The 14,866-nt window shown below is 49.5% G+C and overlaps 1 protein-coding gene across 2 annotated transcripts in view; it reads right to left on the bottom strand.

Moving 5' to 3' along the window:
* Nucleotides 1–9,187, bottom strand: part of COL5A1 (collagen type V alpha 1 chain) — a 136,660-nt gene extending 127,473 nt beyond the window's left edge. For both annotated transcript variants that reach the window (XM_053996247.1, XM_053996245.1), the window contains exon 1: nucleotides 8,878–9,187. In XM_053996247.1, the coding sequence (XP_053852222.1) occupies nucleotides 8,878–8,977 (100 nt within the window). In that variant the 5' untranslated portion in view covers nucleotides 8,978–9,187. The remainder of the gene's footprint in view (nucleotides 1–8,877) is intronic.
* Between the last annotated feature and the right edge of the window lie 5,679 nt (nucleotides 9,188–14,866).

Consider the following 14,866-nt stretch of genomic DNA (forward strand, 5'->3'; position numbering starts at 1 on the left):
ATTTCTCATCCCTCTGCAGAAATCCTAAATTTGCATGGAATACCAGCACAATCCCAATGTTTCACCCCAAACCAGGCTCAGCCCCACCAAAATCAGCTCCAGCCCTCGGTCAGCAGCACTCCCCTCGCCCTCCCAGCCCAAACCATTCCCTGATTCTGTTGCCTCAGCAGCAAACCCGTCCCAGTTCCCAGACATTTGATATCCACTGGAATTCTGGTGGAATTTTTGGCCACCTCGGATCAAAGCCGAACTGGCAAATTCATTTGCAAAGTTGTTTATGGAAATTAGCCCCGATTAGAGGGACGGGGGAAAGGGTTGGCTTTGGTTCCCTGCTGAAGGTGTGTTCTGAACGTGCAGAGTAAATCAGGATTCTGAAGCTTTCTCTCTTTTTCAGAGGAATATCTATTTCACACCAGCGGTGTGATTTCAGAACTGAAAAATCCAATGGCTAGAAATCAAAAATGTCAATATTCCTCTGCACTGTCAGGGCTCAAAGGCTGCCAAAACCCCAAAGGAATGCTGGACAAGGTGCAGGGGAGTCTGTGGCAGCACACCACGATCCCAAATGCGCTGGGGCTGTTTCCTTGCCAGCACGGGGGAAAGCAACGAGCCAAATTGATAAAGCCAGAGGAGGGTGTAAAAGAGGAAACCCACAGGTACAGGAGGCCAGGAATTAAACTCCACCCTATTAAAAAGGCACGAACAAGCCCTGAATTCCCTCTGTGCCCCGGCCACTGCTGCTGTTCCAGTGCAATTCCCTTTTCCTGGCCAGGTCCCCAGCCCATCCCACCCACTTGGCACAGCCCCCCCAGCTCCTCAGCCCTTGCACACGTGCAGCCCACGAGCCACATTCCCCTTGCCAGGGCTCTGCCAGTGCTTCCCCAGCTGCCCGGGGCAGGATTTGGGCAGGAAATTCAAAAAGCTTCGTTTACAAAAGGGCATTTGCAGAGGGGTGGGCTGTGCTCAGCTCCAGCTGCCCTCAGATCCAGGAGTGTCTGCTCCACTCCTTCCCCTGGGATGCTGCAGGGAGAGATGAGGACCCCACCACTGCAAATCCCACCAGAATTTCAGGGATAATCGTGGAATCACACAATGATTTGGGTTGGGAGGAACCTTAAAGATCATCCAGAGTCACCTTCCACTATCCCAGGTCACTTCAGGCTGGCCCTGGACACTTCCAGGGATCCAGAGGCAGCTGCCAGCGCTGAAACATCCTCACAGGAAACAATTCCTTCCCACTGTCCCTCTGGCAGTTTAAATCCCTTCCCACCTCGTCCTTCCCTTGTGTCCTTGTCCCAAGTCCCTCTCCAAGAGCACCTTCACCCCCACCTGGCTCTGAGAGCTGAGGAAAGGTGATTCTGGCTGAGCATTGGGAATTCCCACGTGGATTTGGAGCAGTCCCCCTGGGGGATTCCCTGAAGCATCAGCGCTGCTCTCCCCGCCTTCCAAAGGCTCATCCTGATGTTTTCCTGCTTCCCTCTGCGTGTCCTGCCCGCTGTGCCAGGGAGGGCAGGTCCCGGGGAGTCCCCCGGGGGTGCCTGTGCCCCAAGAGAGCCAGCAGGGCTGGGGAGGGGAGCGGATTTCTCCCTGTGGCACTCGGGATCCCATGGGAAAGCTGCGAGGAATGTTCTCTCAGCAGGGCTTGCCGGGACCGGGAGAGGCACATTCTCACTGTGTCCTGTGCACTTTGGGGGAGAAAGTCCCTCACTCTGCCTCTCTCAGATGTTTCCTCCTGGGTGCCCGTGGCTGTCCAAGAGGAGCAGAGCTGCCCACCCTCCCCAGGGCAGCTCTTTGCTTTCCAAGCCCAACTTCTCCAGAGCATCCCCTGGATTTTCCCAGCAGAGCCCAGCTCCAGCCCCTCGCTGGGGTTTTTAGGTGCTTGGACGCTCCAGCAGATCCCAGCCAAGATTTCCTTGTGGTGTTCACATTCTCTGAACAGAGAGAGACAAGATTCTCTCTCCCAAGACTTTTCCTAAGAAGTTGTGAGACGCAGTGAGACAGCTCAGAGAAAGAAGGAAACAATTCTTATCTCTATTGGCTGCTCCTGGTGTTTAGCACATGTAAAATGCCTTATAGAGATTGTTTACCAAAGAGTAATTTGTTAATTAGACACCAGTAATAGTTGTTTAGATTAATTGACCAATTAGGTCAAAGCTGTGTTGTGACTGTCTGGAGACAGCCACGAGTTTTTCTTTAGTATCTTTTTAGTATAACATAATTCTAGTATAGTATAGTAATAATGTAATATAATTTAACTTACTAAAAGCAATTTATTCTGCCTTCTGCAACACGGAGTCAGAGCACATTATTCCCCCTTCAAGGGTCACTATTTTGGTATTTCCTCTCGTTTTCCCTGCGAGTCCAGCGAAGCAGAGCTGGCACACCTCGCTTGGAAGCTCCTTTTCCCCGTTTCTCCTGAGCAGAATGACACTTGTGTTCACTGTGACTCATCTCCTTGACCTTTCTATTCACTTCTAATGGTGCAAGCTGGAAATAAGGGCACCCAAACAATGCTTGCATTATTCAGCTGGTGAACCACGGCCCTCGGAGCAGATCTCAGCCCTGCAGCACACAAGAGCACACACAGTAGGTATCTCATTCCAGCACATCCAGCATGAAAAATAAAACAAAATCAGATCCCACAAACTCACTGCTTCATTCATATTTGAGAGTTGAATGAGCTGCACCAAAAAAATCCCTGTGTAAAACGCTGCAGGAGGATGAGAGATCCTGGGAAACTTGCAGTGTCATCTCCAGGAATTCGGCTGCAGTGAATTCTTACTCCAGCATTGTCTTGGAAACAAAAAAGGGGGTGGAGGGAGGAAAAGCAGAGGAGGAGAGGCCAGCCAGGCTCATGAGCATGGCTCCTTGCTGGATTTCCTCACTCAGAACCAGCAGCTCCAGCTGACAGGCACAAGGAACACAAAATCCAGTCCCTAAACCTGACAGTGACGAGCAGGGGCTCCAGCAGACCCCTCAGTGACCTCTCCTTTCCCACTCAGCTCCTTCCTGAGAGCTCCAAACTCCCCTCCTCTGCAAGCTGGAGCAGAAAGAGAAGGAGAAAAAAAAAAAAAAAAAAAAAAAAAAAAAGGCCTCGAAGCAGTTTGCTGAAAAGCTGAGCCCTTTTTGCTGTATTTATTCTGAAAGGATTCCCCTGGCCCTGGCTGCAGATGCACAGCTGGATCCAGGCAGGGGTGGCACACGGGGTCACCCCCAGCTGGCAGGGAGGTTTAGGCAAATATGTATTAAAAATTCGTGTAAGGAATGGATTTAATAATAAATGTATCAAATAGAAATTGAGGGTAAGAGAATTCCGGTGTTCATCGAGCTGAAGGAGAAGAAGAGGCCACCAAACATCCAGCACATCCCTCTTTAGGAAAACAGCTCCAGATTTCCTTCACAGGTCTAATTGAGAGGATTCTGAGCGTAGCCAACAGAACAGCACGGTGCTTTCGGTATAGTCTGTAAAAATCCTGCCCAAATCTAAACACAAAATCCAAAAAACCTCTTGGATTTCCTGGGTGAGGGGCGTTGGTGCTGCCCAACAGGAAAAAAAAATATCCCAAGGAGGGAAAGCATTTTTAAAGCAGAAAGAACCAATCACCAACACAACCTGAGGCTCAGGGATGGGAAGAGACTCCTGGAGCTGCTTGAAAACACAGATTTTATTGGCACTTCAGCAACAAAATCGTGCTCAAGCAACCCCTCAAGGCCAGGCTCCACACTGGGCTGCAGGATCAGCCCCCAGGACATGGGAAATCCAGGGGTTTGCCTGAGGGCTGGGAGAAAATCCACAGCAGAGTTTAGGAATGAGCCCTGATGCAGCTTTTCCACCTCACTCATCCCCAAACTCTCCGTTTTCTCTCAGGCTTATTACACCAACTTGAAGAAAAACTCTGTTGTAAATACATTAATACAACTTTCCGCCTTTTAAAAAATGACATCTCATCATTGTGAAAGCTTCCAGATGATGTTAAGAATCCTCTTGGCTTCTGAAAAAAAAAAAAAAAAAAAAAAAAAAAAGAGCAAAAGAGCCCAGACTTGGAGCAACCAACCTCAAAAATGCCTTTTGTGTAGTTCCTTCATTTATTTATTTTAGTTCCACAGATTTTCCAGACGCGTCCACAGAGAAACCACGACATCATTTGGATGCTTCAGCCAGTGCTAGGCTGAATTTCAAGAGCCTTGGGACTTGCCAACAGTAACCAGTGGTTAATTATACCACGTTGCCAACCCAATTTTTTCCACATAACATTAGATTTCAACAAAATGTTTCCATTCTTTCATGTTTCGACCTTTTTTTTTTTTTTTGTTCCCCTGGTTTTGCTCATTCTTCCCCTCCTCGGTGTTGCTTTGTTTCATACAGAGGTTTTATTGTGTTTTTAAGGACTGAAAATTCAGTCCCGATCACATCAAATTCAGTAGGAAGAGTAAAATATTTGATATAAAGTGAGGCCAGGCTGGAAGTGAAGGAAGAGAGGAGGGAAAAGGAACGGGAATTCACTTTATTTCCCAGAGAATTCTTCTCACTTTAACCAGCACCTCCCATTTACCAAAACCTGGGTACTACAAACTGACACCCATGTTTTACATGGGACCCAAACAATATTTTATACCCTGCCATGCAATATTTTGCACTCTTTAGACAATATTTTATACTTTTCTCTGCCAAATTACCCATTTTCTAGAACAATTGCTGCATCCTGGGGATCAAGCTCCAGCTAAACTCAGCAGGCCAAAGGAGAGGTGGGCGAGTGGGGACAGAGGGGATGAAATGCCAGATTTATCCTGGTCTCCTGATTTTCTCTGTCACTTGAAAGTTAATTCCCAGGACAGCAGGAGCTGCTCTTCCCAAAGAGCCCTCAGAGCCCCTTCAAGTGTTGAAAACAGAATTTTGTGAGGGGCTTTGGATGAGGGGGAATGGCTTTAAACTGACAGAAGATGGGTTCGGGTGGGATATTGGGAAGGAATTCCTGGCTGTGAGGGTGAGGAGGCCCTGGCACAGCCGTGGCTGCCCCTGCATCCTTGGAAGTTGCCAAGGCCAGGTTTGAAAGGGTAAGAAAGCCCCTGAATTTCTGTGGAAGCACTCCCAGCTCTTTGCTCCCTGCAGGTTTCCACATTTCCACGGGGACTGCCATCCATCCATCCATCCATCCATCCATCCATCCATCCATCCATCCCTCATCCATCCATCCATCCATTCACCACCACCCCTCTGGGAAGGGCATCCCCAGCAGCCAGGTCCAGGAATCAGGACACGAGACAAAAAGTGATTAATGAGAGAATTAAAGGCCAATTTCAACTGCCCAGCAGATAAACCCTTTGGAGTGAAGAGCATTTTCCTGGAAAGCACTCCCAGATTTTTCCTGAAGTCCAGACAAAACTCAAAACGTCTCTAAATGCCACTTGACACGGGGCATGGCCCGCAGCAATTCCTCCTGGCTCTTGTTAGAAATCAAATCCTAACTCAGAGCAGGCGTGAATGCAGATCCTGGGACAGGGATGGACAGACAGCACCAGGAGCTGAGCACAGCTCCAGGGCAGAGCAAAAAAGCAGCCAGGCACTGCCAAGGCTGATGGAGCCATCTCTGTGCCACCCAGGGCCTCTGGGACAGCAACAAAACGGGGAAAATGGGAAATCTCCTTCAGAATTAAAGCTGTGATTCGCTGGGGTTTAATTGAGCGCCCGTTGAGCACCAGGTTGAGCTCAGTGGTTTGGGAATCTTTTCCAAGCCCAGGGATTCTGTGCTGATCCCTTGCTGCAGCCACACTCAGGGCAAAGGAACCCAAATTAACTCGAATTAACCCAAATTAACTCAAATTCAGTCAGGGGTGTCCCACCTCCACACCTGCAGCACTCAGAGGGGGGAGAGGAGATAAAATTTGAGTCCCGTCCCCAGTTCTGAGAGGCATCAGCACAAGCCCTGCAGTGCTGAAAACCTGAAAAATCCAATTCCAAATCCTAAAGGGCAGGGACAGCACCCATTTAAAATAAGGATTCTCAACCCTCTTCCAGCCCCTCCTGATTTCTCCTAGGGCACACAATAAACACTAGAAACAACACCAAGGCAGCTTTTTTATTGAAACTTGCCATTAAAACCACGTTTTGGTCAGAGCCAGGTGAGTCCTCACTGCTGTCCCTGTGTGCACACCAAAAATCAGCGACTCCCCAGCGGGTTTTGCCTTAGAGTTACCCCAAAGTGATGAAATGGGAATGGAAATGGGACTGGAAATTGAATTGGAAATGGGACTGGAAATGGGACTGGAAATGGGATTGGAAATGGGACTGGAAATGGGACTGGAAATTGAATTGAAAATGGGACTGGAAATGGGACTGGAAATGGGACTCCTCCCGTTCCCAAATTTGAAGGAATTCCCTGAAATGCTCAGCACGGAGTTTTCCTCCTTGCCCCTGGAAGAACAAGACAAGACCTCTGCTGTCCCCTGGCCAGGGCTTGTCCCACAGCTGGGTGATTTAACTTCCAAATTCCCATTGCAGCCCGGCAGTGCCCTAATCCAGCTTTTACAGGGGAAATTGGAACTGCCACCCATTCCAGACTTATAAAGTCAGATTTCTTCTTGTAAAACAATAGCAACACTTTTGATTGGCAAAGTATTTAAATAAGCCTCTCTTTTAATTGGCTGGATAAAGATTTTTTTTAGCTCGTTTAGGTGACTGGGGAAGAGCCAAGGTAACAGGATACAACATAATTTCCAGCATTTTTATTTTAGTTTGGATCCTCATTGCTCTTTGCCACTAAAGGAAACGGCTGCATCCAAAAAAGTTTCACCCAGAAACCCGATTCGGTTTTTACAGGGATTTGTAAGAGCAGAGAGGGGTTCCAGCTTTGTCTGTGGGTTTGATTTTGGTGTGACATCATCTCTGCAAATATGGGAAAATCTGAGCTGGATGGGCAGTGGTGGGAGGCAGCTCTGACATTGTTATTTCCCTGTTATTTGCTGGAAATCCTCTGTGCCAGGTGCCATCCCACAGATCACAGGGAAATTTCACCTCTCCACACAGAGAAACCAACTATCCTGAAACTAAAACACACTGAGCTGCAACAAAACCAAAGCCAACGTGGAAAAATTAAAAAATAATAAAAAAAAAAAGCCATCAAGACCATTAGTCAATGCCAGCAGCAGCCCCAGTCCGGCTCCTCCCTCACCCCAATGATTTGATGTCCTATTAGGCGGCTCATTAGGAAAACTCAAAGCCTTTCACCACAAGAGTCATTCCTCAGAGCTGCACGCCGGCCCCACTAAAGCTCCCAGCCATCCTCTGCTCCGGCAGCTGCCCCCAAAAGCTGCTTCCAAAGTCACCTGGTAACTTCAAAAAGCGGTTTGGGAGGAGAAACACAGACAGGGAAGTGCCTGAGGATGCTCTGGGAGCGTTACAGCCTCAGCACAGGCACAAGTGGAAGGAATAAATTGTTTTTTCTTTGAAACAGAGCTGATAATTCAATTTTCAGCTGATGCAAAGTACCCGAGCAGGCGGCCTGACAGGAGGAGCTGGTGTCATTCCAACATCCAACATCCCAATTCCTCTGCGGGACAAACTCTGGGATCTCCCACTGGCCCCTGATTTCCCTGCAGGGATGTTCAGGACATTTTATTCGTCGAGTTTCCCACCCTGCTCAGCCTCCACAAGCGAAGCCTTAATGGAAGCATTCCTCCAACGCCCACCTCTTCTTCCTTAAGGTCATTTGAAGAGGCCAGAAATGAAAATAATTGGCAATCCCTGCTTTACGCAGAGAATCCCGCTGCTGTTCGTGCTGCTGACACTCAAACAAAGCCTGCAAAAAGCACTAAATTCGGGCAGGGAGGCTGGAGCCCAGACAGCCCAGCTCTTCAGGGCACTTCTCGGCTTCTCAAGTTACCCTGAAGAACTCGAGTTTAACTTTGCAGATTTCAAAACTCGGCCCGGCCAACAAATCCCCGCTCCGCACTCGTTCCCCTGAAATCCAACACGAGCGGAGCTCGGCAGCGCCGATGCCTCCAAGTGTCCACCACAACCCGGGAAAAGGCTCTGCAAACACCCAGAAAACTTCTCCAGCGGCCCCACAAAAACCTCCCTCCGCTCTGGCGCTTCCCAGGAGGCAGAAATGTGGGGAGCAGAGCTCTGGAAACAAACTGACGACCCCAAAGGGAAGCAGAAATGTGTTCAGTCCCTCTTCTGCACGATTAGGGGGGGAGGAAGAAGAAAAAAAAAAAAGACATTCCAGTGGTTTTCTGTGCTGCTGCACATCTGGAAGTTCAGAGCTTCCTCCTGCTGCACTCAGCCCCGGTTTTAGGGAGAAACCCTGCGGGATTGGGGTTGGCCAGGGGGCAGCGAGCTTTGGGGTCCCCGAGCAGCTCCAAAGCTTTTGTGTCCCGAGCTTTGATGTGCGGAGGGAGAGCAGATTCCTGCGGGACAAAAAAACTTTCTGCTCCTCAAGGAGGAGGAACTACGCAAGCCCGGAGGTTTCCAGGGGACTAAATATACATTCACATATATATCCACAGCGAGATAGAAAGAACCAGAGCCTCCAGAAACTCATCCCCGACTTTTCCTCCGGAAAAAGCAGCCCGGCAAGAGGCAGCTCTTGCTCCAAGGAAGGCGAATAAAGAATTGTTTTAAGTTTTTTCCCCTTTTACGGGCCCCCTGACAAATGGCATTCAGAGACTCGGGCAGCTAAAGGAGGTTGGGTGGGTTTTGTTGGGTGGTTTTTCCTTTTTCTTTTCTTTTTTTTTTTTTTTTTTTCCCTTTTTGCTGGAATGCACGGGAGGAAGGAAAGCCAAGAGTTTTGCCCCGCACCAAATCCCCCCTCGCCCACTCCCCCGCGACCCCGCAGCATCTCCCACGCGGTTTGGGGGGGGCTCGGGGACCCCCCTTACCTGCCCGGCCGAGGGACAGGGCACCCAACAGCACCAGCGCAGCGGGCACCGAGCGGCTCCGTATCCAACTGCGCCTTTTCCACCGCGTGTGCGTATCCATGCTCCCCAAAAAAACGGGGCACCAGCTCGGGACAGCTCGAGGAGGGGATTAAAAAAAAAAATATATATCAAAATAATTAAAAATAATAATAATAAAAAAAAAAACAAATCCAAGCTGTCTCTAGAAGCGCAGAGCAGGCGCTCAGCCCCCCCGGCAGCCCCCCCCGGGGAGCAGCCCTTTATAAAGCCATGGGGCGGGCGGAGGGTGCGGGGGCTCCGCCGCGCTCAGCTCCGGCCCTGCCTGCTCCTCCCGGGCTGCCGGAAAAGTTCTCCCTTCTCCCTCTCCCCACACCGCCCTTTTTCCCCCCTTCTTTTAAACCCGAGGCAGGAGTTTGTCAATCTCGGAGCAGCGCAGCAAATCAGGGCCGGGCGGAGCGGCCCCCCCAGCCCGGCCCGCGCCCGCCCCCGCCGCCGCTTCCAGCGGGATGTCCCGGCCCCCAAAAGCGAATTTTTCCTCGCTTTTTTCCCCCCCACCGCTGGAATAGCAGCAGACGGAGTTTTTCCGCCTCTTCCCCCGTCTCCGCGCTTTTCCCTGCGTTTTTCGGGAGGGGCAGCGTTGATGTCCCCTTGCTGGAAGCCTGGAAAGGGAGAATTTCAGATTTTCTGTGCTGACAGGCACTGACCCCCAGGAGAACGCTGCATTTGACCTGAAGCTGTGGAGAAAAGTTCCAAAACGGAATGATAGAACTCAGATTATGGGTGTATTTGAATAGGTCACATGGTAGAAAACTGAACGTTTTAGAATTATGAGTATATTTGAATAGAAGTGTGTAATATCACATGGTAGAAAACTGAAAGTTTTAGAATTATATTTGAATAGAAGTGTGTAATATCACATGGTAGAAAACTGAACGTTTTAGAATTATATTTGAATAGAAGTGTGTAATATCACATGGTAGAAAACTGAACGTTTTAGAATTATATTTGAATAGAAGCGTGTAATATCATGGTAATATCACACAGTAGAAAACTGAAAGTTTTAGAATTATGGGTATATTTGAATTGAACTGTGTAATATCACATGGTAGAAAACTGAAAGTTTTAGAATACAGTAATATATATAAGGCAAAGTGGAAGTTTTAGGGCAAAAGCTGGTCCTTGTGCTTCACCTTCTTCTCCATGAGTGATATTGTGCAATTGGATAAAAAATCCGCACTGGGGGCCACGAGTGGTTGGGGATTGGGTTAAAAGTAAAAATAATTGAAGTGTCATTTCTTAATTAGACAGTTTATCCTTAAAAGACCTTGTAGAGAGAGAGAGAGAGAGAGAGAGAGAGAGCTCCAATTTTTAACTTGTTAGAAAGAAGTGCTGTAGAGCTCACGCTTTGTGAGGCTGCAATGTAGATGAAAACGAATAAACATCTGAGTCCCAACAAGAAATACCATTTCACACATTCAATCCCCACCTTGGCAGAAAGAAGAAACGAAGAATCCCCATCCCCTCTGCTGCCTGGTGGCAGGGAATGGCTGGAGCTGTGACAGGAGGTTGGGGTGGCACAGCAGAACACCCAGAAGGTGGCCGGGCAATGGTGCCAGCCCCAAACCTCAATGCCTCCTGCACGGGGTGGGATTCTGGAGTCAGGATCAGGCTCGATCCTCCTGGGTCCCTTCCAGCTCAGGATATTCCGTGGGGCACAGGGAGCTGTGGGAAATGCAAGGATTTGGCACAAAAAGAAGCGTGTGCGAAGGGTGGAAGCGCAAACAAGGAGTGGAAAGGGAAGGGGTTTCCCTTCCCAGGATAGCTGGGGGTTGGGGTGGCAAAATCCCCAAAATCTGGCAGGGAAGGGATGGAAGGGACAGAGAGCTGCTGGTCCTGGGGCTCTTTTTGTCACTGTCACTCAGTCCCCACCTTCCCACACCAGTGACAACTGATAAACCACACTGGTAAAACTTTCAATGTTCTGGCACTGCAATATCAGAACAGTGCTCAGGGTTGGAACTGGAGCATCTGTAAGGTTCCTTCCCACCCAAGCCTTTCTCTGATTCTATAGAAAAAGAAAAGTTCCAGTTCCTTTCCTGCACATCCCCATCCCTCAGGCCCCAGGAGAGGACAGATCACACTGCAGAACTGGCTGGCCCACAATGCTGCAGACCCCTCTGCAAAACCAAAATCCGATTAAATGGAGACCAGAGAAGGAAAAAACAACAAAATCCAGCCCTTTCCCTTAAATAAATGCCTTGAAGATGCTTGCTGGTGGCAAGACTTTCTCTGTCAGTGCCATCGAAGACCTGACCATCACTGCTGGCACCACTGATGTCACATCCAGGTGACAGTCCCAGCTCCTTTGGAGCTCATTTTCCCCAGAGCACCGATGTCACCCCTACCCCACACCCTGGGCCACACCAGGGCGTCCCAGCCCTCCCCACTCTCCTTGCACAGCAGCAGAATTAAAGCCCTCACCATCCACAGGGGAAAAAACACTTCCATGGGCTGAATTCCCACCCTCTGCCTACCCTGGACTCCAATTTTTGGGGGGTTTGGTCACCCAGCACTCAAAGCAAGGACGTGAAGGACAGGAAATGTCCCGTGCAGGGACCGTGCAGGGGTTTGGGATGGCTCATCCTGTCCCTGATTTTGGCCGTGTGATGGAAGAACCTTCACCACGAGGAGTTTTAGCCACAAATCTTTGACCTGGTGGACTGAGAGTTACTTGGATGGATAATCAATATCAAACACACCAAAACCTAAAAGGAGAGGAGGCCAAACCCCCCGGATCAAGCAATGGGAACTCAGGGAACGTTTTTGAAGGATTCAGTGGGGAAGAGCTGCAGGAAATCTCTCCCTTTCCCTGCTGAGACACCTTCCCCCAGCTCCCAGGCTCGCTGTGAAACTGGAAAAGCTGGAGTGAGCCACACGCAGGAAGAGATTCCCTGCTGAAAGAGCTTTTCAGCGGGCGGAGGTGAGAGGCAGAGCCTGCGAGCCGCGGGGCAGGGCGGGGAGAGGCAGCGCAGCACGCGTGGGGACGGTGCCAGCGGCGCTCCCGGGCAAATCCCGGGATGAAAACCCCTTCCAGGCCTGCCTTTCGGGAGTTACCAGGTGACTGCAGCCTGGCAGGCAGATCACACCGTGCTCCTTCTCCAGGAGGAGCCTGGAGGTGAGATCTTCCAGGGCAGCACCTGCACAGCCCTGCAGGCACCTGTGCTGAGCACCCACGGGGTGGAGCCCGGGGCTGGCACCATCTGTCCTCTCCCCTGCTCCAAAATATCCCAGTATTGTGGGATTGACACAGTCCATCCTCCCTCCTGCTCCAAAATATCCCAGTATTGTGGGATTGACACTGTCCATCCTCCCTCCTGCTCCAAAATATCCCAATACTGTGAGATTGACACTCTCCATCCTCTCTCCTGCTCTAAAATATCCCAATATTTTGGGATTGACACTCTCCATCCTCTCTTCTGCTCCAAAATATCCCAATATTGTGGGATTGACACTCTCCATCCTCTCTTCTGCTCCAAAATATCCCAGTATTGTGGGATTGATACTGTCCATCCTCCCTCCTGCTCCAAAATATCCCAATATCCCAGCATTGACGCTGTCCATCCCCTCTCCTGCTCCAAAATATCCCAGGATTGAAACTTTCCATCCTCCCTCCTGCTCTAAAATACCCCAATATCCTGGGCTTAATACCATCCATCCTCTCTGCTGCTCCAAAATATCCCAGGACTGATACTGTCCATCCTGTCTCCTGCTCCAAAATATCTCAATATTGTGGGATTGACACTCTCCATCCTGTCTCCTTCTCCAAAATATCTCAATATTGTGGGATTGACTCTATCCATTCTGTCTCCTTCTCCAAAATACCCCAATATCCCAGCACTGACACCATCCATCTTCCCCCCTATTCCAAAATGTTCCCAGCTGGGCTTTCCCACAGCTCCCAGTGCCTCCGTGGAGCAGAAGCTGTTCCACACCACGATGGAGATCCTTTCTCTCCCCTCCATGTGTTCAGACTGTGAAGTATCCCAAGAATTTGGACTTGGAACCAGGGTGGTGAAAGCACCAGCAGGGCCTGTGGGTTGCAAATCCCCTCCCTCGTCCCTTGGGGTTGGAATTTGATGATCTTTAAGGTTCCTTTCTACCCAAACCATTCTCTAATCCTGTGATTCCAAATAATCCCCGATTGTGGCACCGAGGAAATCACCCAGGCCAGGATTTCCCTGGGTGCCTGCTCACCCTGCCAGCTGTGGGGTCCCATTTTTGTGCCCCAAATGCCCCAGGATTCTGCATCACCCCCCTCCCAGCTTCCTGGCCGTACAAGCAGCTCAGTTTGGGAATGAGCACCTGGATTATCTTCTCCAGCAGAGAGAGAAAATCCCAAACCTCTGGACACCACTCCCAGCCATTCCCTGCCCTTCCAGAGGCACTCAGCCATGGGAAGGGGGTGCCCAAAGCACCACAACACGGCAGACAAGGAAATTAAAGCAGCTCAGAGCAGTGAACTCCCACAGCTCCCTTTTTCCTGCTCCAGACTGACACCAAAACATCCAAACCTGGACCCGGATCAGATGCAAAGCAGAAAACCTGGCCCAGGAGCTTTTGCTGAGCAGGAAGTCTGAGTTCCCAGGTGATTTGGGAGCGTGCACAGACCTGTTTGCTCCTCCTCAACAGCAACAGAAACGCAGAAATCAGCTCCTGGTGGCAAACTGGAAAATTCCAGCAGCCACGTGCCAAGTTTTGGGAGCCAACCCCATGGTGGGAGAGGAACAGATCAGCTGGGGGGAGCTCCAGGAGGGGTCACACGAGTGGGGGGGGGCTGATGGCAACCCCAAATCCCAACCCCAAATCCCTCCAGCAGGCAGCCAGGGTCGTGTCTGAGCAGCCCCAGGAACACGGCAGGGGCTGGGGGCCAAATTTCTTTTAGGGACAGCAGTTTGTGGAAGTGTTTTCCTGCCCAAATGCATCTTGAGCCCAGCTGGGTGGTGTTTGTAGGATGGAGGAGAGGTTTGTGAGCTTTCAAAAGAAAGAAAAAGGCTTAAGGGAGATAGGTAATGTAAAAAAAAAAAAAAAAAAATCATTGATATGCTGTGAAATCAGCAGCAGCACTCAGCAAAAGGCCATTGCTGTCTGAAAGGATTGGGATAAGTTGGAAAGAATGATTGATAATTATTGGGGCACAGGGATTTTATTATTATAATTATTAACTATTGATAATTATTGATAATTATTGGGGCATAGGGTTACACCCCATGGCCTGCTAAGGGGAAGAGGCTGAAATGAGGAATTAAAATGACTGGAGCTGTTGTATAAATAATTAGGACAGACAGCTGCTCTCAGGAATGATTTCTAATACCATTTATGAGGAGAACACATCTATAAAATACACATTTTCCCTCCACAGTCTTAATGCCAGCCTTTACTCCTTGCAAATTTATAAACACAATTGCTTCTCTGACATTAATTCAATTTTTATCAACTGTTCTGTGCCCAAATGAGATCCCAAATCCCAACCCTGATTTATAATCCCACACCTGCTGGCCTGGAAAGAATTGCACCCAAGTTCAGCTTTAAAAAATCGAGGATTTAGCCCTAAAGAGACATTTTGGATGGAGAGGCTTGGCAAATGAAACTCTCCATTTATCCACAGAGGAAACTTCACATCTGGAATCCCAACACTGCCCCAAAGTCAGAGCTCTGGGTGGTCTTTAATTTGAACAAGGAGTTCAGTGCATTATCCAGGGCTGTTCACACCCATTCCCACCCTGCAGAGTGGCAGCATTTTCCCCAAAACCTTCCTGAAAACTCTGCTTTGGATCCCAAATCCACATTTTTAGAGGGTGGTGATGGGCAGCCCATCATCACTGACAGCAGAGTGCCACGGGTTTTCAGGTAGAACAGATAATTAATGCTCTAATTAGAACGATGGAAACATTCAGCAGGTACCTCCCAAACA

The sequence above is a fragment of the Vidua macroura genome, chromosome 21, assembly GCF_024509145.1.
Source record: "Vidua macroura isolate BioBank_ID:100142 chromosome 21, ASM2450914v1, whole genome shotgun sequence".
Classification (NCBI taxonomy): Eukaryota; Metazoa; Chordata; class Aves; order Passeriformes; family Viduidae; genus Vidua; species Vidua macroura.